Source organism: Ranitomeya imitator, chromosome 9, assembly GCF_032444005.1.
Source record: "Ranitomeya imitator isolate aRanImi1 chromosome 9, aRanImi1.pri, whole genome shotgun sequence".
In the NCBI taxonomy this organism is placed as follows: Eukaryota; Metazoa; Chordata; class Amphibia; order Anura; family Dendrobatidae; genus Ranitomeya; species Ranitomeya imitator.
The window spans coordinates 153,883,640-153,909,140 of record NC_091290.1 but is presented as its reverse complement, the minus strand read 5'-3'; the positions used below and the strand labels follow the sequence as shown (position 1 = coordinate 153,909,140).

The 25,501-nt window shown below is 60.1% G+C and overlaps 1 protein-coding gene across 1 annotated transcript; it reads right to left on the bottom strand.

Moving 5' to 3' along the window:
• Positions 1-1,449: 1,449 nt before the first annotated feature.
• On the bottom strand, positions 1,450-25,289 carry GLG1 (golgi glycoprotein 1). The gene is made up of 27 exons (XM_069739511.1): positions 24,951-25,289; positions 15,001-15,033; positions 14,312-14,398; positions 13,990-14,205; positions 13,707-13,910; positions 13,388-13,459; positions 13,105-13,288; positions 12,573-12,787; positions 12,357-12,478; positions 12,173-12,274; positions 11,284-11,437; positions 10,798-10,935; positions 10,631-10,717; positions 10,476-10,538; positions 8,792-8,905; positions 7,538-7,626; positions 6,125-6,242; positions 5,960-6,052; positions 5,491-5,628; positions 5,279-5,402; positions 5,056-5,198; positions 4,622-4,723; positions 4,417-4,524; positions 4,181-4,301; positions 3,861-3,967; positions 3,237-3,400; positions 1,450-1,792 (listed from the first exon to the last, which is right to left on the bottom strand). Exons 1-27 carry the CDS (start codon positions 25,218-25,220, stop codon positions 1,771-1,773), a joined length of 3,390 nt encoding a protein of 1,129 aa, XP_069595612.1. The 5' UTR covers positions 25,221-25,289; the 3' UTR covers positions 1,450-1,770.
• Between the last annotated feature and the right edge of the window lie 212 nt (positions 25,290-25,501).

The window sequence follows — 25,501 nt, the reverse complement described above, 5'->3', positions numbered from 1 at the left end:
GGGCCGCCGGAGGCGGCCAGGGAAAAGCCAGAGGGGACAGTGGAAACCAGAGGGAACTTGGGCAGGAGAGGCCTGAGTGGACGGGGGAAACCAGAAAAGACGGGGAAGCCAGATGGGACGAGGGAGGCCAGAGGAGATGGGTCCAGAGGAGACTAGAGGGGAAGGGGGAAACCAGAGGAAACTTGGGCAGGAGAGGCCCGAGTGGATGGGGGAAACCAGAGTGGATGGGGGAAACCAGAGAAGATGGGGAAGCCGGATGGGACGAGGGAGGCCAGAGGAGATGGGTCCAGAGGAGACTAGAGGGGAAGGGGGAAACCAGAGGGAACTTGGGCAGGAGATGCCCGAGGGAAAACCAGAGGGAACTTGGGCAGGAGATGCCCGAGGGGAATGGAGAAACCAGAGGGAACTTGGGTAGGAGAGGCCCGAGTGGATGGGGGAAACCAGAGAAGACGGGGAAGCCAGATGAGATGGGTCCAGGGGAGACTAGACAGGAAGGGGGAAACCAGAGGGAACTTGGGCAGGAGAGGCCCGAGGGGAAGGGGGAAACCAGAGGGAACTTGGGCAGGAGAGGCTCGAGTGGACGTGGAAAACCAGAGAAGATGGGGAAGCCAGATGGGACGAGGGAGGCCAGAGGAGATTAGTCCAGGGGAGACTAGAGGGGAAGGGGGAAACCAGAGGGAACTTGGGCAAGAGAGGCCCGAGTGGACGTGGAAAACCAAAGAAGATGGGGAAGCCAGATGGGACGAGGGAGGCCAGAGGAGATGGGTCCAGGGGAGACTAGAGGGGAAGGGGGAAACCTGAGGGAACTTGGGCAGGAGAGGCCCGAGTGGATGGGGAAAACCAGAGAAGATGGGGAAGCCAGATGGGACGAGGGAGGCCAGACAGGGAGCACTGAGGAGACGGGGCCAGAGGGCAAAGGCAAAACGAGAGGGGACGGGGCCAGGGGAAGCCAGAGGAGAAGGGAAAACCAGAGGAGGAGAACAGAGGGGACGAGGGAGGCCAGACAGGGAGAACAGAGTGGACAGGGCCAGGGGAGGTAGAGGGGATGGGGGTCAGAGGAACCTAGAGGAGAAGGGGAAACCAGAGGGGACTGGGATGGGGGAATCCAGAGGGGACGGGGCAAGGGGAAGTTAGAGAAGGGGGAAACCAGAGTGGACGATGGAGGCCGGCAGCGGGTTGCCCTTTGCATAGCACAAATGTATACAGTTGTAAGCAGAAGGAGCACAGTCAGCTTCGGCCGAGCTCCCAGTATGAGATCTATGGGTTGGCTGCAGCTCATTTTACTAGCCATCTTACAGAACGTCAGACCCGGAGAGCTGACAATCTAATCTCTCTATCACACTATCGCTCTTTTCCTGCTTCTCATTGGCAACGTCCCCCAGTTCGGCACACGCAGGCCCCGCCGCCCTCCTCGTCCTCCCGGTGACCCGGCACATGACGGCACAGGTGTGTAGGTAACATTTTTGTTTTTTATTAAATCTTCCCATTTTCTGTACAGAAAAAAAATGCACATTTTGCCTTAAACATCGGTAACATTTCAATATGACACAGCATGAACAGAATGACGGTATCTATACACAGCGGGGAACCATTTACAGAGGAGATGAGAGGGCGACGCGTTCCCTGTGTGCGGAGGGCTGAGCTCCAGTGTATACGGCACCACCAGAACGGCCGGACAGGACTGAAGGGGTTAAAGCAGTAATGGAGTCTGGGGTGCGGGTGCAGTCCTGGCGTTAGATACAGGAGGGGTTGATTGGAGTCTGAGTGCAGCTAATGGAACAATCTCCTGTAGCTGATGAAAAGAGGAAAAGATTTAGTGAAAGGGTTAAGATCGGAGTGGCCGGCGCTGCCCTGGTGTCGGGGCGACACGTCCCTGATAGTCCTGCAATATGCAGGCTGTGACACTGCGACGGCGGCTTCACCGGCATCCAGGTCTACAGCAGGGGGAGCGCCCCCCAGAGGCAGCGGCGGTACCTGCACTGACAGGAGTGGAGTGTAGGAGAGGCGCACGGCTGGGGGGAGTCTCTGCTAAAGAGGGAGGAAAAGAAAAACACGCAAACCAAGGGCTATCCTGGAAGACAAAGGGTTAAGTTAATGCTCTAATGTTGGGGCAAAAAAGCGCACTTATAATCCGGCGGTACCGCACCGGCCGCGAGAACCGTCAGTCCTGCAGCAGGTCACATTGAGGCAGAGCCACAGAACCAAGACCCTCCAATGTGCGTCCCCTTCCCCCACAGCGGTGTCACTACGGGGGCATTGTGCTCATGGCGTGTATGGGGGACGCTGTGCCCCGCAGGACCCCAGCGGCAGCAAGGGCAGGTGCGGGCAGAGCGCAGCATCCCCCCCATAAGCATCCAGTGCCGGGTACAGTAGTGCAATCACCCGGGGTCCGCCCGTGGGACAAGGGGATACAGAAAGCAGCACAACACCAATCAGAACAAGAAAGGAACCGATAAATAGCAGACATCACAATGAGAGAAGAAAAGTCAGATTAAGACAAAGCGAGGCGAAGGGCGCGAGGCGAAGGGCGCGAGCCGGGCCACGACGGAGAGCAGAACTTCTGGTGCAATGTGTCAGTCTGGAGGGAGCAGAGTGGAGACCCCCAGAGTCATGGCGGCCTCCCCCCTGCTGGAGTCACTAATACTTCTGATGAGGAGTCGGGGGACCCGTCGGCGTCCGCTGAAAGGTTTGGAAGCTCCTGCGCGGTTTGTGTCCGGTGCAGGAAGGAGCAGTTTGTGTGCAGAGTTTTGGCAGCGCGAGAGCCGGCGCTCGGACCCCTCTCTTTGCAGACCTCTAGGCTCAGGCTCCAAATCACTCCGTCTCTCATGATGGGGTATGCAAAGTGGCTGAGGCACGGCTTCCATCTCCAGAGGTGCAGCGGGAAAACTATCCAGGCCCCTCTATCCCCCACCCAAAAAAAAAAAGGGGAAAAACAAAGTCCACATAATGCAGCACGGCACTAGGAGAGAAGGGGCTGTGCAGCCACACGGGGCCGGCGGTCTCCACTGGAAGTAGCCATGTTGTGGGTCAGGGCAGAAAGGATGGAGGAAGCGGGGAGGTGGGATTACAAGAGAATTGGGGGAGGGGACCCCGTCGTTACTTCCAGCTCCCCCTCCAGAGTCAGCAGCACTGGAAGGAGCAGGATGGGATCAAGCTGTATGAGACATGGACACAGGGCTGCCCCCCGCCCCAGGACCCCCGGCTTCTCACAGCTGCTGCTGAGGGGTCTTCTCTACCTGTCCTTCATCTCTCGTGTCACCCTCTTCGTAATGCGCCCGCACAGAAGGCCCCCAAAGAATAAGAGGCAAACTCCAAACAAAATGACGGACAGGATGTAATTCTTGGAGGGAGAACTCATCACTTGCATTGCCAAATCCGAGAACCCGTCAGCCGGGGCCACCTGCGAGAAAACACGAGAGCAATTAGCGACGGGAAGATGTGGATAGAAAGCCGGGCTCCACCACGACGGCTAGCATACAACTCTGTGTCCGGCGCAGGGCGGGGGGCGCTCCAGAGGCACAGGCTGCCCCCAGAGGCACCGGCCGCCCCCAGAAGGAACCGGCCGCCCCCAGAGGCACAAGCCGCCCCCAGAGGCACAAGCCGCCCCCAGAGGCACAAGCCGCCCCCAGAGGCACAAGCCGCCCCCAGAGGCACAAGCAGCCCCCAGAGGCACAAGCAGCCCCCAGAGGCACACGACTTCTCTGAAAAACTTGGTTGTGCCAATTATCATACCTTATTTCCCGTGCCAATCAGGCTCCACACAGCAGTGAAGAACATTAAACATTTCATCCCTGGTCTCCAGTAGGTCGTCATTATTCGGGAGTGGCTGGAGAAATTCTACTTGCTGACTGTTTCCTTACCTTGGCTGCATAACTCCACATGTCCAGCCGGTCCTGCAGTCTCTTCTTACACTCCGGCTGCAGACGGACCATCTTATCTTGTAATGCTTCGATTAAGCAGGACATCTCTGCGGAGAAGACGAGGACATTACCGCGGTATACAGAGGCCTCGGACCACAGACGACGACAGAGCAAAACCCACAAATTGGAAGCAGAATTAGGAACATTTTCTAACTTCTGGTTAAAAAATAAAATGCCACCATGCGGTGGTAAGCGGCCGTTCCTTCGGGCAGCGGCGGTGTGGACGCGGCTCGGATACAGATGTAAAGATAAGAACTTACGGCGTCCTTTGCCCGGGGGGATGGCGGCACAGTGATGTTTAATATCCAGCGCGCAGGCCGTGTGCAGGACGGGATCCACGAAGATGTCCGCTTTACTCTCCTTCAGCATGTTCAGAACCTCCTGCAGAAGAGAGGACGGAGGCCGTGAGAAACGAGACCCTGAAAGATACACAGGCGCGGCCCGGGGGTCTCATCACGCCGTCTCTTCAGCAGGTGCTCTGCGGATTGGAGATTACCTTCTTGCAGCCAGTAGACTTTATTTTCAGCAGGTTCATCTTCAGACACTCTTCCACCTGCCCTGTGGGCTCCTGAGCGGCCGCCTCCTCACCGCACAGCGTATTAATCTGCAGAACAAGACGCCATAACATTGGGGGTATGAGGTAACGGAAGCCCTTGTAATCACAGCCCACACTGATAACTCCGGTAACCGCCGCCACTCACCTCCTCCGAACACTGGATCTGCAGCTGGGGATCCAGCCGGTAATCCAGCGCTGTCTCCTGGATGATGACCCGGATCTGATCCTCGCAGTCCGGGGACAGACGCTGCGCAGACAAAGCCAAATACGAGTCAGGATCAGGGAAAACCAGCTGTGAAAGCTGCGAGGAGCGGCGTCAGAACGGCGCAAGGAGGACATGGTCAACGTGACTATTCCCCCATACATCACCCGCACTCAGGAGAAGCCGCTGCTCGTTAGCTCCTTACTGACATTGTACTGCACCTCGGCTGCTGCCGCCTTGTCGTCTCCCACTAGATTTTCTGTTGCACTGATCCCCTGGAGTTGTGCTCTTCTCTGGAGGTTTTGGCCCACTTTTTGTCATATACCTAGTATCGGGGGGACTCTTACTGGCCACTTTGGTCTTCGCCCCTCACTCACCTGGTCGGCGTACTTCAGCTTCAGGCAGGAGATGACTCTCCCCTCCAGTTCGGTGTCATCTTGGGCGTTGTTCACGATGCTCTGGCAGAATTTGGGGATATCCGCTTTGCAGGACTTGCGGAGCACAGGGTTCAGGCGATAATCTGTCAGAAGAGAGGGGTACCATTATTGAGAGGGTGAGGTGAGGCCGAGCCGCAGTCAGGGGGGACGCCATCACACTGACCTGTGTTCTGGGTGATCTGCCGCTTTGTGATCATCTGCTTACATTTGGGGTCCATGGTCTCAGTGTTCTTGTTCTGCTTCAGACACTGCAGGATGTTCTTGGGGTCACTATCACTGCAGAATCTCTGAGGAGACCCAAGAGAGACTTGTTACCAGGGGCTTCATGGACAGCAACCCTCATCCTCCCCACAGCCTCTGACTCTAAGGTCTCACCTTGATCATCTGCTTGCAGACCCTCATGAGTGTGTAATCCAGCTCCGGATCCATCATCTCGGTCTCCTGCAGCTTGAAGACCTTCTGATGACAAGACGATGTCAGCTGCTTCTTATTTTCCTTTAGACACTCAATGATCTGCAATAAAGGGGTTAAATGTGATCAGTAAGAGGCGGCGGCGGCAGAGAGGCAGCGGCAGAGAGGCAGCGGCGGCGGCAGAGGCAGCGGCGGCAGAGAGGCAGCGGCGGCGGCAGAGAGGCGGCGGCAGAGAGGCGGCGGCAGAGAGGCAGCGGCAGAGAGGCAGCGGCGGCGGCAGAGAGGCAGCGGCGGCAGCAGAGAGGCAGCGGCGGCGGCAGAGAGGCAGCGGCGGCGGCAGAGAGGCAGCAGCGGCGGCAGAGAGGCAGCGGCGGCGGCGGCGGCAGAGAGGCAGCGGCGGCGGCAGAGGCAGAGAGGCAGCGGCAGATCTCACCTGAGCATTTCCAAAGGGCACGTTGGCACAGAGGGCGGTGATGTCGGTCTTGCAGGAGTCGTACAGTTTGGGCTCCAGGCGGATGTCCTCGGACTGTGGGGAAGATGGGCGTTATTACTACATGATGACTGCGGAGGAGACGTCCATAGATCAGTGCTATCTCACCATCTCCAGCTCCTCCACACGCAGCTGCTTCCGACACTTCAAGGACACCCTCTGCTCCTTCAGTTCCTGCAGGGTGTCATTGCGGACTGTGGTGCTGAGGCAGATGACTACGTCCACCCTGTGTGGGGGAGACAGCAGGGTCAGAGGGTGCTCACACCCAACAGTAGGGGTGACAGCGGGGTCAGGGGGTGCTCACACCCAACAGTAGGGGTGGGAGCGGGGTCAGGGGGTGCTCACACCCAACAGTAGGGGTGACAGTGTGGTCAGGGGGTGCTCACACCCAGCAGTAGGGGTGACAGCGGGGTCAGGGGGTGCTCACACCCAACAGTAGGGGTGACAGCGGGGTCAGGGGGTGCTCACACCCAGCAGTAGGAGTGACAGCGGGGTCAGGGGGTGCTCACACCCAACAGTAGGGGTGACAGCGGGGTCAGGGGGTGCTCACACCCAGCAGTAGGAGTGACAGCGGGGTCAGGGGGTGCTCACACCCAACAGTAGGGGTGACAGCGGGGTCAGGGGGTGCTCACACCCAGCAGTAGGGGTGACACCGGGGTCAGGGGGTGCTCACACCCAGCAGTAGGAGTGACAGCGGGGTCAGGGGGTGCTCACACCCAGCAGTAGGAGTGACAGCGGGGTCAGGGGGTGCTCACACCCAGCAGTAGGAGTGACAGCGGGGTCAGGGGGTGCTCACACCCAGCAGTAGGAGTGACAGCGGGGTCAGGGGGTGCTCACACCCAGCAGTAGGAGTGACAGCGGGGTCAGGGGGTGCTCACACCCAGCAGTAGGAGTGACAGCGGGGTCAGGGGGTGCTCACACCCAGCAGTAGGAGTGACAGCGGGGTCAGGGGGTGCTCACACCCAGCAGTAGGAGTGACAGCGGGGTCAGGGGGTGCTCACACCCAGCAGTAGGAGTGACAGCGGGGTCAGGGGGTGCTCACACCCAGCAGTAGGGGTGACAGCGGGGTCAGGGGGTGCTCACACCCAACAGTAGGGGTGGGAGCGGGGTCAGGGGGTGCTCACACCCAACAGTAGGGGTGACAGTGTGGTCAGGGGGTGCTCACACCCAGCAGTAGGGGTGACAGCGGGGTCAGGAGGTGCTCACACCCAGCAGTAGGGGTGACAGCGGGGTCAGGGGGGGCTCACACCCAGCAGTAGGGGTGGGAGCGGGGTCAGGGGGGGCTCACACCCAGCAGTAGGGGTGACAGCGGGGTCAGGGGGGGCTCACACCCAGCAGTAGGGGTGACAGCGGGGTCAGGGGGTGCTCACACCCAGCAGTAGGAGTGACAGCGGGGTCAGGGGGTGCTCACACCCAGCAGTAGGAGTGACAGCGGGGTCAGGGGGTGCTCACACCCAGCAGTAGGAGTGACAGCGGGGTCAGGGGGTGCTCACACCCAGCAGTAGGGGTTTGGGCACTCACTTCTGCTTAATGTTGGGGCACAGCTTCAGCACGTCCTCCTTGCACGCCATCTTAAACTTGTAGGAGAAGCGGAAGTCTTTCATTTGTATCTAAGCAGATAAAAAACCAATGGCATTATTTGTAGTAAGTTCTTGTAGAAGGTGGTGGGGGCTTACTTCTACACCTGATAAATGGACCCGCACTTCGGGATAAGCGACTCTCGGGATACAGCTACACCGCACAAGCACCGTACATAGGACCTGTCCCTTGCTCAAAAAACTGCGTCAAATACTCTGCAAAAACCCACTGACTCTGCTGCTGTTTGCAGCTTTGGGCTGTGTCACTTCATTGCAGAGAAGTCACATTTGGAGCTCAATATGTGACGTCTCTGCTTCTAGCACAACTGGGAGTTTCCTCAGCCTCCTCTGGGGCGTTTGCTACCACACATCCCCAGCCAATCACAGCTCAGCAGCATCTGACATATCAGCTTCTGAGCTTTGATTGGCTGGGCCTGGGAAGGAGAGTTGATAGCACATGCCCCAGAGGAGACAGAGCAAACGCCCAGTCGGGCTACAAGCAGAAATGTCACATACTGAGCTCCAGAAGTAACCAATGTGAATATCTCTGCAATGGAGCAACGCAGCCGAAAACAAAAAACAGGGTCAGAATCAGAGGAGCGCTGGGATTTTTACAAGGTATTTATTAATTCTTATGAGCAAGTGACTTGTCGTCTTTAATGTTGTTCGGTCACTCCCGAGGATGAACGGTTATTGTACAATGTTGATATTTTTCTGGACTGAGTGACAGATCTGTTTGTAGAGCCCTCCGGGCGTGTGGTGCACTAGTGGGGTCCTGCCCCTTGTAGCACAAGACCTCGGCCCCCGGGTGTGATTCAGCCGGATTATTGGTGTGCAGTGCGCCGTGTGTCACATCCGCCGCCCATTATTCCGTCGTACCACGCCATTCTTCCACATGACGTCTGTTCGGTACGTAGAGATGGCTGCGCGGCTTTCCATCCTGCAGACCCCCACGCCACGTGGCCGCATGACGTACACACGTCTGTGCGGAGTCTGCATGCTCTTCTTGCTCTCACGTCTTCATGACATCTCACCGGCATCTTCCATGTCCGTCACACACGGCTCACTTCGGATTGTGAGCATTTAATCACCTGAGCGCCGAGCTCTTCTGACATCAACGAAAGAACGGCAGAAAAATGGAACAATGGATCCTCGTGGGCGGCGAGAGGACGAACAACAATGCACCAGGGCCACGTACCAGCTGGAAGTGTGTGACGCCCACCGCGCACTTCTCATTCATCTCCTTCTGATGCTTGTTCTGGATTAAACACTCCATCAGGTCCCCCGAGTCAATCTGGTTGTCGGCAGACTCCTGAGTAGACAGAAGAGAGCGGTCAGCCAGAGGGAGGAAGAGGAGCGCGGTCAGCCAGAGGGAGGAAGAGGAGCGCGGTCAGCCAGAGGAGAGGAAGAGGAGCGCGGTCAGCCAGAGGGGAGGAAGAGGAGAGCGGTCAGCCAGAGGGGAGGAAGAGGAGAGCGGTCAGCCAGAGGGGAGGAAGAGGAGCGCGGTCAGCCAGAGGGGAGGAAGAGGAGCGCGGTCAGCCAGAGGGGAGGAAGAGGAGCGCGGTCAGCCAGAGGGGAGGAAGAGGAGTGCGGTCAGCCAGAGGGGAGGAAGAGGAGCGCGGTCAGCCAGAGGGGAGGAAGAGGAACGCGGTCAGCCAGAGGGGAGGAAGAGGAGCGCGGTCAGCCAGAGGGGAGGAAGAGGAGCGCGGTCAGCCAGAGGGGAGGAAGAGGAACGCGGTCAGCCAGAGGGAGGAAGAGGAGCGAGGTCAGCCAGAGGGGAGGAAGAGGAGTGCGGTCAGCCAGAGGGGAGGAAGAGGAGCGCGGTCAGCCAGAGGGGAGGAAGAGGAACGCGGTCAGCCAGAGGGGAGGAAGAGGAGCGCGGTCAGCCAGAGGGGAGGAAGAGGAGCGCGGTCAGCCAGAGGGGAGGAAGAGGAGCGCGGTCAGCCAGAGGGAGGAAGAGGAGCGCGGTCAGACAGAGGGGAGGAAGAGGAGCGCGGTCAGCCAGAGGGGAAGAAGAGGAGCACAGTCAGCCAGAGGGGAGGAAGAGGAACGCGGTCAGCCAGAGGGGAGGAAGAGGAGCGCGGTCAGCCAGAGGGGAGGAAGAGGAGCGCGGTCAGCCAGAGGGGAGGAAGAGGAGCGCGGTCAGCCAGAGGAGAGGAAGAGGAGCGCGGTGAGCCAGAGGGGAGGAAGAGGAACGCGGTCAGCCAGAGGGGAGGAAGAGGAGCGCGGTCAGCCAGAGGGAGGAAGAGGAGCGCGGTCAGCCAGAGGGAGGAAGAGGAGCGCGGTCAGCCAGAGGAGAGGAAGAGGAGCGCGGTCAGCCAGAGGAGAGGAAGAGGAGCGCGGTCAGCCAGAAGGAGGAAGAGGAGCGCGGTCAGCCAGAGGAGAGGAAGAGGAGCGCGGTCAGCCAGAGGAGAGGAAGAGGAGCGCGGTCAGCCAGAGGGGAGGAAGAGGAGCGCGGTCAGGCAGTGGGTGGGGGGGGGGGGGGGGGGAACTGGGGGAAGAGGAGCGCGGTCAGCCGGTGGGTGGGGAAGAATGGTCAGGCCCATACATCCAGCACCCCCCCATTAGTAAGTAGAGTCCCTGGGCTAGCAGCGCCTAATGACCCGCTGACCCTGGAGAGACATCGGACGGTGCAGCATTAACATGTGGTGGTTGTACAAGCGGCCGTACACCGTCAGTCCCCACACCCGCACGTCTCCCTTCAGTACTAAGGATCAGCTATGATGACCGTTGCCTTCTGAACTTATGTCAACCGGATATTAAATGCACATTAGATGGTCGCCCGGTCCCGACGTTAACCCCCAGGTCTGCCCCATCATAGGTGAACAACCAAGCGGCTGCTGACCCCATACACAACCCCCGTTCCTATCCAGCCAACCTACGTGGCAGTATCCCTGGATGATGGGCTCGCACGCTCTCATCAGAAGGGTCTCGATCTGGATGTCCTGGAAGAAGAAAACACAAAGGTGAACATGCAGTAACAACAATCCATCGTCAAGGTCCTAATGATGGCGCCAGGGACATGAATGATCCGCACCTCCGACTCCAGCTCCGTCAGATTCCCCACGATCTCCCTGCATTCAGGAACCAGTTCTTCCAGGTGATCCTGCAAACACTCCAGCTCCTAAGACGACAGATGTGACGGAGTCAGTGCCCCGGCAGCAGGTCAGAGCCGGGCACCATCAGGACGCAGCGGCCCCTTACCTGTCCTGTCTCGGTCTTCTCATTGCACCACTTCCCCAGCTCTGTCATGCATTTTCCCTGCATGGCGGGATCCAGCTTCACATCCAGCGCCCTCTGGTGGAGGATACGCTGCACTTCAGCACGGCATTCGCGAGATAACTGCATGGACAGGAGATCTTTAGGCAGCTGGAGTCGATTTTGGGACCCATATCAGCATGTATAATTACAGTATGAGACATATTTTGACATATTTTGCACCAAGACCTTGGAGGGATCACTAACTAACGGACCAAACAAGTCAGAATTCTACATGATGTGAAGTGGAGGATGGGGGTGATTGTTCCAGACCACTCACAGAAGCCTGTGCATTACAGGCGGCCACTGACTCCATGGGTACAGGACGGCTTCCCTTGGTGAGGACAGCTCATTGTCACAGGTGACCTACGGTTATGAGACTTTGTGCATCTGCCTCGCCGTATCTCCAGGGTGCACAGCCTCCGGACTCACCCTGCGCCCCTGCTCCTCTGTGCGGTACGCGTGCCGATACAAACAGGAGAAGATGGCCCCCGCCGGCATGTTCTCATTGGTCTCATTCCAGCCATGTGCGTAGCACAATCGGGAAGCGTCACCCTGACATTTCCTGTATAAGATGGGATCCAACCTGACAAAGAACAAGGATCAGTGTAGTGTAAGCAGCACATGGAGCCGCCGAGCACACAGCCGCCGCCGCAGGGCCAAGGCCCAGCGTACACAGCCGCCGCTGCAGGCCGAGGCCCCGCGCACACAGCCGCCGCCGCAGGCCGAGGCACCGCGCACACAGCTGCCGCCGCAGGCCAAGGCCCCACGCACACAGCCGCCGCAGCAAGCCGAGGCACCGCGCACACAGCTGCCGCCACTGGCCGAGGCCCCGTGCACACAGCCGCTGCAGCAAGCCGAGGCCCCGCGCACACAGCCGCCGCAGGCCGAGGCCCCGTACACACAGCCGCCGCCACAGGCCGAGGCACCGCGCACACAGCTGCCGCCGCAGACCGGGGCCCCACGCACACAGCCGCCGCTGCTGGCCGAGGCACCGCGCACACAGCTGCCGCCGCAGACCGGGGCCCCACGCACACAGCCGCCGCTGCTGGCCGAGGGCCCGTGCACACAGCCGCCGCCGCAGGCCGAGGCACCGCGCACACAGCTGCCGCCGCAGGCCAAGGCCCCAAGCACACAGCCGCCGCAGCAAGCCGAGGCACCGCGCACACAGCTACCGCCACAGGCCGAGGCCCCGCGCACACAGCCGCCGCCACAAACCGAGGCCCCGCGCACACAGCCGCCGCCACAGGTCGAGGCCCCGTGCACACAGCTGCCGCAGACCAAGGCCTCGCGCACACAGCTGCCGCCGCAGGCATCTTACTTCCAGTCCCGGGAGATGAAGTACTGCAGCTCCAGCAGACGGTGCTCACACTGCTCCACCATCTTCTCTGTATACAAGTGCTCCATAAGACACGACAGGATCCTGGAGAAGAGAGAGAGCAGTCAGAGCTCAGCAATACTCCCCGAATGACCCCGTCCCTGCAGGAGGCACACAGCGCACTCACATGGGATCCCCAGAGCGGATGTGCTTGCAGGCCGTCTGGATGACAGATTCGCAGGCCTCGTTGAGAGCGCGGTCTATCCGATAATCCGAGGCAGGGTCGGTCTCCTGCACCAATGTCTGCAACTGTAAGGAGGAGAGGCGGACATTACAATGGTGGACAGACGTACAGGACCCGATTACTGGAGAAAACAGAACCACAGACAGACGTGGCACTCACCGCCTGCTGGCACTTCTCTGCTATATTCCCCTTTTCTCCGCGCACGACTTTCATCAGGCAATGCAGGGTGCGGCCCTTCCGATGCAGGCCGGAGCAGTGATGCTCGATCTCCCCGCGACAGCTCAGGATAATCTCCGGGCTCAGAGAGAAGTCCTCCATTAACATCCGCCTATAATCCAGCATCTCCCCCTGGCACTCGCTGCTCACCTGGCGTCCTAGAGAAAGATACCACAGGGGGCCCAGATTAGGGTCAGATGGGTGTTCATGAACCAGTGGCCAACATCAAGGAGTCATTTATCTCTTTTCAGGTGAGGCATAAAGACCCCCGCACCAGCCATGTATACTTGTTGGGGGTTGCAGGACTCAGTATCTACATCTCGGGGATAGGTTACTGTGCACACTGTACTATAATGTACGATGGGGGGTCCAACGCCTTGTGCTACCGGCGGCACAGACCCAGCAGTGATGGCGCCACCACTGATAAAGAACGGAGAGCGGACGATCAGTCCAAGTGCTAAAGTGAGCTCCGCACCTCGATGCACGGCAGACTCCAGGCACAGCAGCAGGTAGGAGAGCCGGGCCTCCCGGGAGCGCGGATGGTTCTCCACACTGCAGCGGTACTTCTTCAGGTCGGCCTTACAGGACTTGGCCAGCGAGTAACTGACCTTGTAGTCCTGAGCAATCAGCTTCTGGCGGGTGGTCAGGGCGTCGCGGCACTGCACGAGAAACGGATATTAATCACTGCAGCAAATATGAACAGACGGCATAAAGTGCGGGGGAAACAAGGCCCGGGGGCAACGAGGCCCGACACTCACCCGCTCACTCATGGACTCCTCAAACTTGTGGTTGAACAGACACTTGTAAACCCTTCCTTCTCCAGCCTGGACCTGATCACAAAACAAGATGAAGAATCAAGTGGTGCTAGCCTCGGGCCGGCAGAGGGGGAAGGGAGGAAGCGGGCCGGCACAGGGCAAAGCCGCAGCCCCGGGCCGGCACAGGGCAAAGCCGCAGCCCCGGGCCGGCACAGGGCAAAGCCGCAGCACCGGGTCGGCACAGGGCAAAGCCGCAGCACCGGGCCGGCACAGAGCAAAGCAGCAGCCCCCATGGCCGTGTCTCCAGATGACGATCACTCACAGTTTCACAGAATCGCTCCCGGTCATCTCGGCAGGCGAAGTACAGGTGTCTGTCCAGATGGAAGTCGTCAGACGAGAGCTCGGCCACGCGCATTATAGACTGTTTGCACTTGTCAGATATGAGGCCCTGAGGATCGGCCTCCTCGGCTTCCTTTACGATGGCCTTCTCCAGACAAGCGACCACCTCGCCCTGAGAGTGAGGGTCCTGTGTGCAGAGAAGCCATGTTATTGCGGAGATATCGCCCCGGGGTGCTCGTAGGACAATATCAGACGGCAGCGCTCACCTTGTCTCCAGGCCGGATACTGCCGCACTTTTGAGCGTTAATCTCCGCTCTGCAGTCCTCCATGAAGCCGCAGATCAGGCGGTAATCGCTGTAGATGATAGCGGCCATCTTAGTGATGTACTGGTGGCACTGGTATTCTGTGATATTCACGCGATGGTCCACCAGACAGGAGACCACGTAACCCTTCCCAGGTGTCTCCTCCGCACATTCCTTCAGCTGAAAGCAAAGGTGAGAAGCCGGTGACGTCACGGACCTCCAATCCTGCCCCATCCAGAGCCGATCCCACCCGTGATCCCCTGCCGGCCCAGACGGGAGCGCTCACCCCAGACAGCGTGGACTTGCAGATCTCTTTGGCCACAGACTCAAACTTGATGTCTTTAGTCAGGTTCAGTTTAAAATTCCACAGAAGCTGAAAAACAAGAACAGAAATAAAAATCGCAGCAGTGAAACGGCCCAGACCAGGGCCCACCGGACGGCGGCCCAGACCAGGGCCCACCGGACGGCGGCCCAGACCAGGGCCCACCGGACGGCGGCCCAGACCAGGGCCCACCGGACGGCGGCCCAGACCAGGGCCCACCGGACGGCGGCCCAGACCAGGGCCCACCGGACGGCGGCCCAGACCAGGGCCCACCGGACGGCGGCCCAGACCAGGGCCCACCGGACGGCGGCCCAGACCAGGGCCCACCGGACGGCGGCCCAGACCAGTACATGTGGAATATATAGGGTATACGGTCTATATACAGTCCATGTGGTATATAGGGCAGGGGTGTCAAACTGCATTCCTCGAGGGCCGCAAACCATGCGTCTTTTCAAGATTTCCTTAGCTTTGCACAAGGTGCTGCAATCATTATGTGTGTAGGTGATTAAATTATCACCTGTGCAATACAAGGAAATCCTGAAAACATGACCTGTTTGCAGCCCTCCAGGAATGCAGTTTGACACCCCTGATATAGGGTATACGGTCTACATACAGTATATACGGCGGACTCGGTGCATCCATACAACACTTACGTGGTTACAGTCTGAGGAGATCTCGCTGTCCGCCTGTAAAGAGAGAGAGAATGCCATTATTATCTGCGCTAGGACTGACGGCAGCACAATCCTGCAGAACATCCCATTATTACATGTCAGGACGGATGCAACCAGCGAGCAACAGCAGAGCAGCGGCTGCGTGACGCCTCGATACAAGGCAGAGGCCGTTATACTGGAGGGGATCATACCCGGAGACAGAACACTGCAGGGTGCAGCCATACAGAGCGATGCCGGGAGCCAGCGCCGACCCGGACTGTGCGAGTGATTGGCTGCAGCCCCCAAAAATGATCCTGGGTGGGGCACCGTCTCCGGCACACATGCCAGCAGGTATCTCAGGTGATGAATCCCCCTACAAGTATCTACACGAGACCCAGCACCATGACAAGGGTGCAGCAGGCACCGCAGACCTGGGCCATGTGCAGGGGCGGCACAACCTTGGCACTACGTGGAGGAGCATTGTGTGCTGAGCGGGTATAACAATGGCGGGCATCCATCACCTGTCACGGACAATGTGCACAATAAGGCGGACATCCGTCTCACCGCAGCACCGAGCATACTGTACTGATCTGTACACAGGCGGCCGGGGCAGAGGAGTCAGGAGCGGCCCCCGCTCCGGCAGAAAGACCCCCATCATCCAAACATTAGGGACAGGGGAGTCACAGACAGGTCTAGTGAGGGGGGAGAGCAGGATGGAGAACTCCCCGACAATCACCAGAACCGTGCCCCCCCCCCCCCCCGCAGCCAGCCACCTGTCGTCCCCCCGCATCCAGCCACCCGTCGTCCCCCCCGCAGCCAGCCACCCGTCGTCCCCCCCGCAGCCAGCCGCCTGTCGTCCCCCCCGCAGCCAGCCACCTGTCGTCCCCCCGCATCCAGCCACCTGTCGTCCCCCCGCAGCCAGCCACCCGTCGTCCCCCCCGCAGCCAGCCACCTGTCGTCCCCCCGCATCCAGCCACCCGTCGTCCCCCTGCATCCAGCCACCTGTCGTCCCCCCGCATCCAGCCACCCGTCGTCCCCCCGCATCCAGCCACCCGTCGTCCCCCTGCATCCAGCCACCTGTCGTCCCCCCGCATCCAGCCACCTGTCGTCCCCCCGCAGCCAGCCACCCGTCGTCCCCCCCGCAGCCAGCCACCTGTCGTCCCCCCGCATCCAGCCACCCGTCGTCCCCCTGCATCCAGCCACCTGTCGTCCCCCCGCATCCAGCCACCCGTCGTCCCCCCGCATCCAGCCACCCGTCGTCCCCCTGCATCCAGCCACCCGTCGTCCCCCCGCATCCAGCCACCCGTCGTCCCCCTGCATCCAGCCACCTGTCGTCCCCCCGCATCCAGCCACCCGTCGTCCCCCCCGCAGCCAGCCACCTGTCGTCCCCCCCGCAGCCAGCCACCTGTCGTCCCCCCCGCAGCCAGCCACCTGTCGTCCCCCGGCAGCCAGCCACCTGTCGTCCCCCCGCATCCAGCCACCTGTCGTCCCCCCGCAGCCAGCCACCCGTCGTCCCCCCAGCAGCCAGCCACCTGTCGTCCCCCCCGCAGCCAGCCACCTGTCGTCCCCCGGCAGCCAGCCACCTGTCGTCCCCCCGCTTCCATGTCCCCTGTACACCCACCACCATTTTCTTCTGCTCACTCTGGGGGTGACAGTGGGCTGCACAGTCCTACATAGCAGCTCGCCATCCAGCTGCACTAGCTCAGTAATGTGGCAGCGCGGCCCGGAGTTACACCCGGCAGATTAACCACGAGTACAAGAGGGGGCACCGCAGCGGACCCCACATGAGCCGCCCACCAGCCTCATATGGACAGGCGTGAGTACAGTCAGGAATGTCCACAAGGCACCGCAGCCAAGGCCGATCTAAGGAGGCAGGGTGCAGAGAGCGCCACCTGCAGGGGCCGAGGTGATCAGCGGCGTCTCTCCTTCCCGTGTGGGGGCCCCACTCCTCCCGCGCGCCCTCCGCAGGTCACCGCCGTATAATTATCCTCCGCAGGTCACCGCTGTATAATTATCATCCGCAGGTCACCGCCGTATAATTATCCTCCGCAGGTCACCGCTGTGTAATTATCCTCCGCAGGTCACCGCTGTATAATTAGTGCTCCGCAGGTCACCGCCGTATAATTATCCTCCGCAGGTCACCGCTGTGTAATTATCCTCCGCAGGTCACCGCTGTATAATTAGTGCTCCGCAGGTCACCGCCGTATAATTATCCTCCGCAGGTCACCGCCGTATAATTATCCTCCGCAGGTCACCGCTGTATAATTATCATCCGCAGGTCACCGCCGTATAATTATCCTCCGCAGGTCACCGCTGTGTAATTATCCTCCGCAGGTCACCGCTGTATAATTATCCTCCGCAGGTCACCGCTGTGTAATTATCCTCCGCAGGTCACCGCTGTATAATTAGTGCTCCGCAGGTCACCGCCGTATAATTATCCTCCGCAGGTCACCGCCGTATAATTATCCTCCGCAGGTCACCGCTGTATAATTATCATCCGCAGGTCACCGCCGTATAATTATCCTCCGCAGGTCACCGCTGTGTAATTATCCTCCGCAGGTCACCGCTGTATAATTATCCTCCGCAGGTCACCGCTGTATAATTAGTGCTCCGCAGGTCACCGCCGTATAATTATCCTCCGCAGGTCACCGCTGTATAATTATCCTCCGCAGGTCACCGCTGTATAATTATCCTCCGCAGGTCACCGCTGTATAATTATCCTCCGCAGGTCACCGCTGTATAATTATCCTCCGCAGGTCACCGCTGTATAATTATCCTCCGCAGGTCACCGCTGTATAATTATCCTCCGCAGGTCACCGCTGTATAATTATCCTCCGCAGGTCACCGCTGTATAATTATCCTCCGCAGGTCACCGCTGTATAATTATCCTCCGCAGCTCACCGCTGTATAATTATCCTCCGCAGGTCACCGCTGTATAATTATCCTCCGCAGGTCACCGCTGTATAATTATCCTTCGCAGGTCACCGCCATATAATTATCCTCCGCAGGTCACCGCTGTGTAATTATCCTCCACAGGTCACCGCCGTATAATTATCCTCCGCAGGTCACCGCCGTATAATTATCCTCCGCAGGTCACCGCCGTATAATTATCATCCGCAGGTCACCGCCGTATAATTATCCTCCGCAGGTCACCGCTGTATAATTATCCTTCGCAGGTCACCGCTGTATAATTATCCTCCGCAGGTCACCGCTGTATAATTATCCTCCACAGGTCACCGCCGTATAATTATCCTCCGCAGGTCACCGCTGTATAATTATCCTCCGCAGGTCACCGCTGTATAATTATCCTTCGCAGGTCACCGCTGTATAATTATCCTCCGCAGGTCACCGCTGTATAATTATCCTTCGCAGGTCACCGCTGTATAATTATCCTTCGCAGGTCACCGCTGTATAATTATCCTCCGCAGGTCACCGCCGTATAATTATCCTCCGCAGGTCACCGCTGTATAATTATCCTCCGCAGGTCACCGCTGTATAATTATCCTTCGCAGGTCACCGCTGTATAATTAGCGCAGGGACCGCCGGCACCAGACCTGGCGCAGCGTTGTGGGGTCCTGGCCGTGCACTCTGGAGGGTGGTGACGCCCGCTGGGTGCAGTGTGTGCACAGGGAGGGATCACTCCCATCATCTGTAACCTGCGGTGTCTCGCTGCACGGGTGTGGTGGACACTCCAGACACATGATCACCGGATCCTGCGACCTTTGCCCCCAGTGCTGCCGGGAGCACAGACCGAGGGGGGGAAATGAGTCTTAGGCAGGGTCTGCTGGCATATCTGCTGTGCCCCCCGGGCAAGACATGTGGGGGATGGAGGGGACCCTGTATAGTAACCGGCCGCCAGCACCATCGCTCCACACACAGATCCCCAGTGATGGGGGGAGAGCAACAAAAACAAGGCAGCACTGAGCCGGAGGAGGAGAGGAGGGGGTCAACCAACCAGCGCCATCACACGGACCAGAGGAGGGGACAACCAACCAGCGCCATCACACGGACCAGAGGAGGGGACAACCGACCAGCGCCATCACACGGACCAGAGGAGGGGACAACCGACAGCGCCATCACACGGACCAGAGGAGGGGACAACCGACACAGCGCCATCACACGGACCAGAGGAGGGGGACAACGACACAGCGCCATCACACGGACCAGAGGAGGGGGACAACGACACAGCGCCATCACACGGACCAGAGGAGGGGGACAACGACACAGCGCCATCACACGGACCAGAGGAGGGGGACAACGACACAGCGCCATCACACGGACCAGAGGAGGGGGACAACCGACACAGCGCCATCACACGGACCAGAGGAGGGGGACAACGACACAGCGCCATCATACGGACCAGAGGAGGGGGACAACCGACACAGCGCCATCACACGGACCAGAGGAGGGGACAACCGACACAGCGCCATCACACGGACCAGAGGAGGGGACAACCGACACAGCGCCATCACACGGACCAGAGGAGGGGGACAACCGACACAGCGCCATCACACGGACCAGAGGAGGGGGACAACCGACACAGCGCCATCACACGGACCAGAGGAGGGGGACAACGACACAGCGCCATCACACGGACCAGAGGAGGGGGGCAACCGACACAGCGCCATCACACGGACCAGAGGAGGGGACAACCGACACAGCGCCATCACACGGACCAGAGGAGGGGGACAACCGACACAGCGCCATCACACGGACCAGAGGAGGGGGACAACCGACACAGCGCCATCACAGGGACCAGAGGAGGGGGACAACCGACACAGCGCCATCACACAGACCAGAGGAGGGGGACAACCGACACAGCGCCATCACAGGGACCAGAGGAGGGGGACAACCGACACAGCGCCATCACACAGACCAGAGGAGGGGGACAACCGACACAGCGCCATCACACGGACCAGAGGAGGGGGACAACCGACACAGCGCCATCACATGGACCAGAGGAGGGGGACAACGACACAGCGCCATCACAGGGACCAGAGGAGGGGGACAACCGACACAGCGCCATCACAGGGACCAGAGGAGGGGACAACCGACACAGCGCCATCACAGGGACCAGAGGAGGGGACAACCGACACAGCGCCATCACACAGACCAGAGGAGGGGGACAACCGACAGCGCCATCACAGGGACCAGAGGGGACACCGACACAGCGCCATCACACGGACCAGAGGAGGGGGACAACCGACACAGCGCCATCACACGGACCAGAGGAGGGGGACAACGACACAGCGCCATCACACGGACCAGAGGAGGGGGGCAACCGACACAGCGCCATCACACGGACCAGAGGAGGGGGACAACCGACACAGCGCCATCACACGGACCAGAGGAGGGGGACAACCGACACAGCGCCATCACAGGGACCAGAGGAGGGGGACAACCGACACAGCGCCATCACACAGACCAGAGGAGGGGGACAACCGACACAGCGCCATCACAGGGACCAGAGGAGGGGGACAACCGACACAGCGCCATCACACAGACCAGAGGAGGGGGACAACCGACACAGCGCCATCACACGGACCAGAGGAGGGGGACAACCGACACAGCGCCATCACATGGACCAGAGGAGGGGGACAACGACACAGCGCCATCACAGGGACCAGAGGAGGGGGACAACCGACACAGCGCCATCACAGGGACCAGAGGAGGGGACAACCGACACAGCGCCATCACAGGGACCAGAGGAGGGGACAACCGACACAGCGCCATCACACAGACCAGAGGAGGGGGACAACCGACAGCGCCATCACAGGGACCAGAGGGGACACCGACACAGCGCCATCACACGGACCAGAGGAGGGGACAACCGACACAGCGCCATCACACGGACCAGAGGAGAGGGACACCGACCCAGCGCCATCACACGGACCAGAGGAGGGGGACAACCGACACAGCGCCATCACACGGACCAGAGGAGGGGGACAACCGACACAGCGCCATCACATGGACCAGAGGAGGGGGACAACGACACAGCGCCATCACAGGGACCAGAGGAGGGGACAACCGACACAGCGCCATCACACGGACCAGAGGAGGGGGACACCGACCAGCGCCGTCACACGGACCAGCGGAGGGGGACATTGATACAGCGCCATCACATGGACCCTTCCCCAGCTAACTGCAGACCAACCACCCCAGTAACGCAGACTGCCCCCAATCCATAACTTCACTCTCCAAACCCCAGACCAACTCCCAGCAGCGCCAACTCCGGAACTAGCCCCCATCCCCAAACTGCCTGTGAATGCCAGACTGACTGATCACCCTCATGCCAACCCCATAACTTCCCCCGCTGCACCCCCGACAAGGGCCAGGATAAGGACCAGAGAGCAGAAGAGATGGAGCTGTCCTGAGTACGGAGGTGGTAATTACAGAGGAGTGCACTGCGGGGTACTCAGCATCGGGGGGACACTCGTACATGCGTATTGGGGTGCAGCAGAGGAGTGTGAGGTTACAGAAGCGTATATTGGGGTACGGGGGGGCAGCATATCAGGAAGCCGCATTTAGGGGAGACAGAACAGGGCACAGTACGGGGCGACACTGAGGGCTGACACAGACGTCCGCGGATCCCAGCCACAAGTGTCCTCAGCCAAGCGCGACAGCCTGTGTGTGAGACTGGAGCTGGGGAGGTCCGGAGCGAGAGACCCTCATGTCTGCAGGAGCCTCAGGGGTCACACTGCGAGGAGCCCAGCATGGGGGGGCTACACAAGGACACGGCCGAAACTGGGGACGAAGAGGGGCGCAGTATATCGTCGGGTTTACACTAAGGAGTGGAGTATGAGCACGGGGGGGGGGGGGGGGGGCACACTGTCGGGGGCCTCCGTGTCCCTGGGGGCTCAGTATTTCAGGAATCTCTAGATCTCTGGGGGGTGCACTGTCAGGAGGGCCCATATCTCAGGGGGATCCGTATATTGGGAGGTCTGTATCCGGGGCGCTCTGTGTCTCGGGGGGGCTCCATATATTAGAGGGGTTCCATATCTAAGGGGGGCTCCATATATTGGGGCCTCTGTCTCTCGGGGGGCTTCATATATTGGGGGCTGTCTCTCGAGGGCTCCGGCTCTCGAGGGGCTCTCTGTATATTGGGGGCTCCGTGTCTTGGGGGGTCTGTATAGTGCGGATCTCTGTATATTGTGGGGGTCTGTATATTGGGGGCTCCGTGTCTTGGGGGGTCTGTATAGTGCGGATCTCTGTATATTGTGGGGGTCTGTATATTGGGGGCTCTGTGTCTTGGGGGGCTCTGTATATTGGGAGCTCTGTATATTGGGGGTGTCTGTATATTGGGGGCTCCGTGTCTTGGGGGGCTCTGTATAGTGTGGATCTCTGTATATTGGGGTCTCCATATTCCGGGGGGCTCCATATATTGGGGGTCTCCGTGTCTCGCAGGGGTCTCCGTATATTGGGGGTCTCCGTATCTCGGGGGCTCTGTATAGTGCGGATCTCTGTATATTGGGGGTGTCTGTATATTGGGGGCTCTGTATAGTGTGGATCTCTGTATATTGGGGTCTCCATATTCCGGGGGGCTCCATATATTGGGGGTCTCCGTGTCTCGCAGGGGTCTCCGTATATTGGGGGTCTCCGTATCTCGGGGGCTCTGTATAGTGCGGATCTCTGTATATTGGGGGTGTCTGTATATTTGGGGCTCCGTGTCTCGGGGGGCTCTCCGTATATTGGGGGCTACGTGTCTCGGGTGGCTCTGTACATTGGGGGCTCCCTGTATATTGGGGGCTCCGTGTCTCAGGGGGCTCTGTACATTGGGGTCTCCGTGCCTCGGCAGGCTGTATATTGGGTGTCTATCTCTCGGGAAAGGGGGGGGGCGTCTCCGTATATTGGGGGGCTCTGTGTCTCGGGGGGCTCTGTATATTGGGGGGTCTCCGTCTCTCGGGGGGCTCTGTATATTGGGGGTCTCCGTCTCTCGGGGGCTCTCTGTATATTGGGGGTCTCCGTCTCTCGGGGCTCTCTGTATATTGGGGGTCTCCGTCTCTCGGGGGCTCTCTGTATATTGGGGGTCTCCGTCTCTCGGGGCTCTCTGTATATTGGGGGTCTCCGTCTCTCGGGGGGGCTCTCTGTATATTGGGGGGTCTCCATCTCTCGGGGGGCTCTGTATATTGGGGGGTCTCTGTGTCTCGGGGGGTCTCCGTCTCTCGGGGGGCTCTGTATATTGAGGGGTCTCCGTCTCTTGGGGGGCTCACTGTATATTGGGGGTCTCCGTCTCTCGGGGGGCTCTGTATATTGGGGGGTCTCTGTGTCTCGGGGGGGGTCTCCGTCTCTCGGGGGCTCTCTGTATATTGGGGGTCTCCGTCTCTCGGGGGGCTCTCTGTATATTGGGGGTCTCCGTCTCTCGGGGAGCTCACTGTATATTGGGGGTCTCCGTCTCTCGGGGGGCTCTCTGTATATTGGGGGTCTCCGTCTCTCGGGGGCTCTCTGTATATTGGGGGTCTCCGTCTCTCGGGGGCTCTCTGTATATTGGGGGTCTCCGTCTCTCGGGGGGCTCTCTGTATATTGGGGGTCTCCGTCTCTCGGGGGCTCTCTGTATATTGGGGGTCTCCGTCTCTCGGGGAGCTCACTGTATATTGGGGGTCTCCGTCTCTCGGGGGGCTCTCTGTATATTGGGGGTCTCCGTCTCTCGGGGGCTCTCTGTATATTGGGGGTCTCCGTCTCTCGGGGGCTCTCTGTATATTGGGGGTCTCCGTCTCTCGGGGGGCTCTCTGTATATTGGGGGTCTCCGTCTCTCGGGGGCTCTCTGTATATTGGGGGTCTCCGTCTCTCGGGGGCTCTCTGTATATTGGGGGTCTCCGTCTCTCGGGGGGCTCTCTGTATATTGGGGGTCTCCGTCTCTCGGGGGGCTCACTGTATATTGGGGGTCTCCGTCTCTCGGGGGGCTCTGTATATTGGGGGGGTCTCCGTCTCTCGGGGGGCTCTCTGTATATTGGGGGTCTCCGTCTCTCGGGGGGCTCACTGTATATTGGGGGTCTCCGTCTCTCGGGGGGCTCTCTGTATATTGGGGGTCTCCGTCTCTCGGGGGGGTCTCCGTCTCTCGGGGGGGTCTCCGTCTCTCGGGGGGCTCTGTATATTGGGGGTCTCCGTCTCTCGGGGGGCTCTCTGTATATTGGGGGTCTCCGTCTCTCGGGGGGCTCTGTATATTGGGGGTCTCCGTCTCTCGGGGGGGCTCTCTGTATATTGGGGGTCTCCGTCTCTCGGGGAGCTCACTGTATATTGGGGGTCTCCGTCTCTCGGGGGGCTCTCTGTATATTGGGGGTCTCCGTCTCTCGGGGGGGTCTCCGTCTCTCGGGGGGCTCTGTATATTGGGGGTCTCCGTCTCTCGGGGGGCTCTCTGTATATTGGGGGTCTCCGTCTCTCGGGGGGCTCTGTATATTGGGGGTCTCCGTCTCTCGGGGGGGCTCTCTGTATATTGGGGGTCTCCGTCTCTCAGGGAGCTCACTGTATATTGGGGGTCTCCGTCTCTCGGGGGGCTCTCTGTATATTGGGGGTCTCCGTCTCTCGGGGGGGTCTCCGTCTCTCGGGGGGCTCTCTGTATATTGGGGGTCTCCGTCTCTCGGGGGGGTCTCCGTCTCTCGGGGGGGTCTCCGTCTCTCGGGGGGGTCTCCGTCTCTCGGGGGGCTCTGTATATTGGGGGTCTCCGTCTCTCGGGGGGCTCTCTGTATATTGGGGGTCTCCGTCTCTCGGGGGGCTCTGTATATTGGGGGTCTCCGTCTCTCGGGGGGGCTCTCTGTATATTGGGGGTCTCCGTCTCTCGGGGAGCTCACTGTATATTGGGGGTCTCCGTCTCTCGGGGGGCTCTGTATATTGGGGGGGTCTCCGTCTCTCGGGGGGCTCTCTGTATATTGGGGGTCTCCGTCTCTCGGGGGGCTCTCTGTATATTGGGGGTCTCCGTCTCTCGGGGGTCTCTGTATATTGGGGGGTCTCCGCCTCACCTCCCGCACGTCCTGCAGGCACTCCAGCACGGCCAGGTTGTTGTTCCAGGCGTTCTTGGGGCAGATGCGGCTGATGTCCTCCCGGCAGGCCTCTTCCTCGATCAGTCTGATGCCGGGGAGTCTGCGGGGCTGGGAGGCCGCAGGTTGAGCCGCTCCGGCGCCCGCCTCCGCTCCAGCCCCCTCAGCCCGGACCCCCGGGCACACGAGCAGAGGCAGCACCGCGCTCGCCACCAGCCAGCACCACAGCCGGACACGTCCGCAGGCCGCCATCTTGGAATCAGCCAGTCACGGAGCAGCAGGCGCGTCACTGTGCACCGGGCACGACGGAGACGCGCACGTCACCACAGCCGTTACGTCAGCACGTCACGCCAGATTAGCTGCTCCGCCGCCTCTGCCCGCACTCAATATGGCGGCTGCTGGATCCTGACGTCATTGAGGACGAAGCGGAGGCGCCGGTCTCAGGTAAGGAAGAGGAGAGGACTCCAAAAAGATGGCGGCTACTCACACCGGCGACACGGCGCAGAGATGACGTCACTGGGACTGCGCCCGAC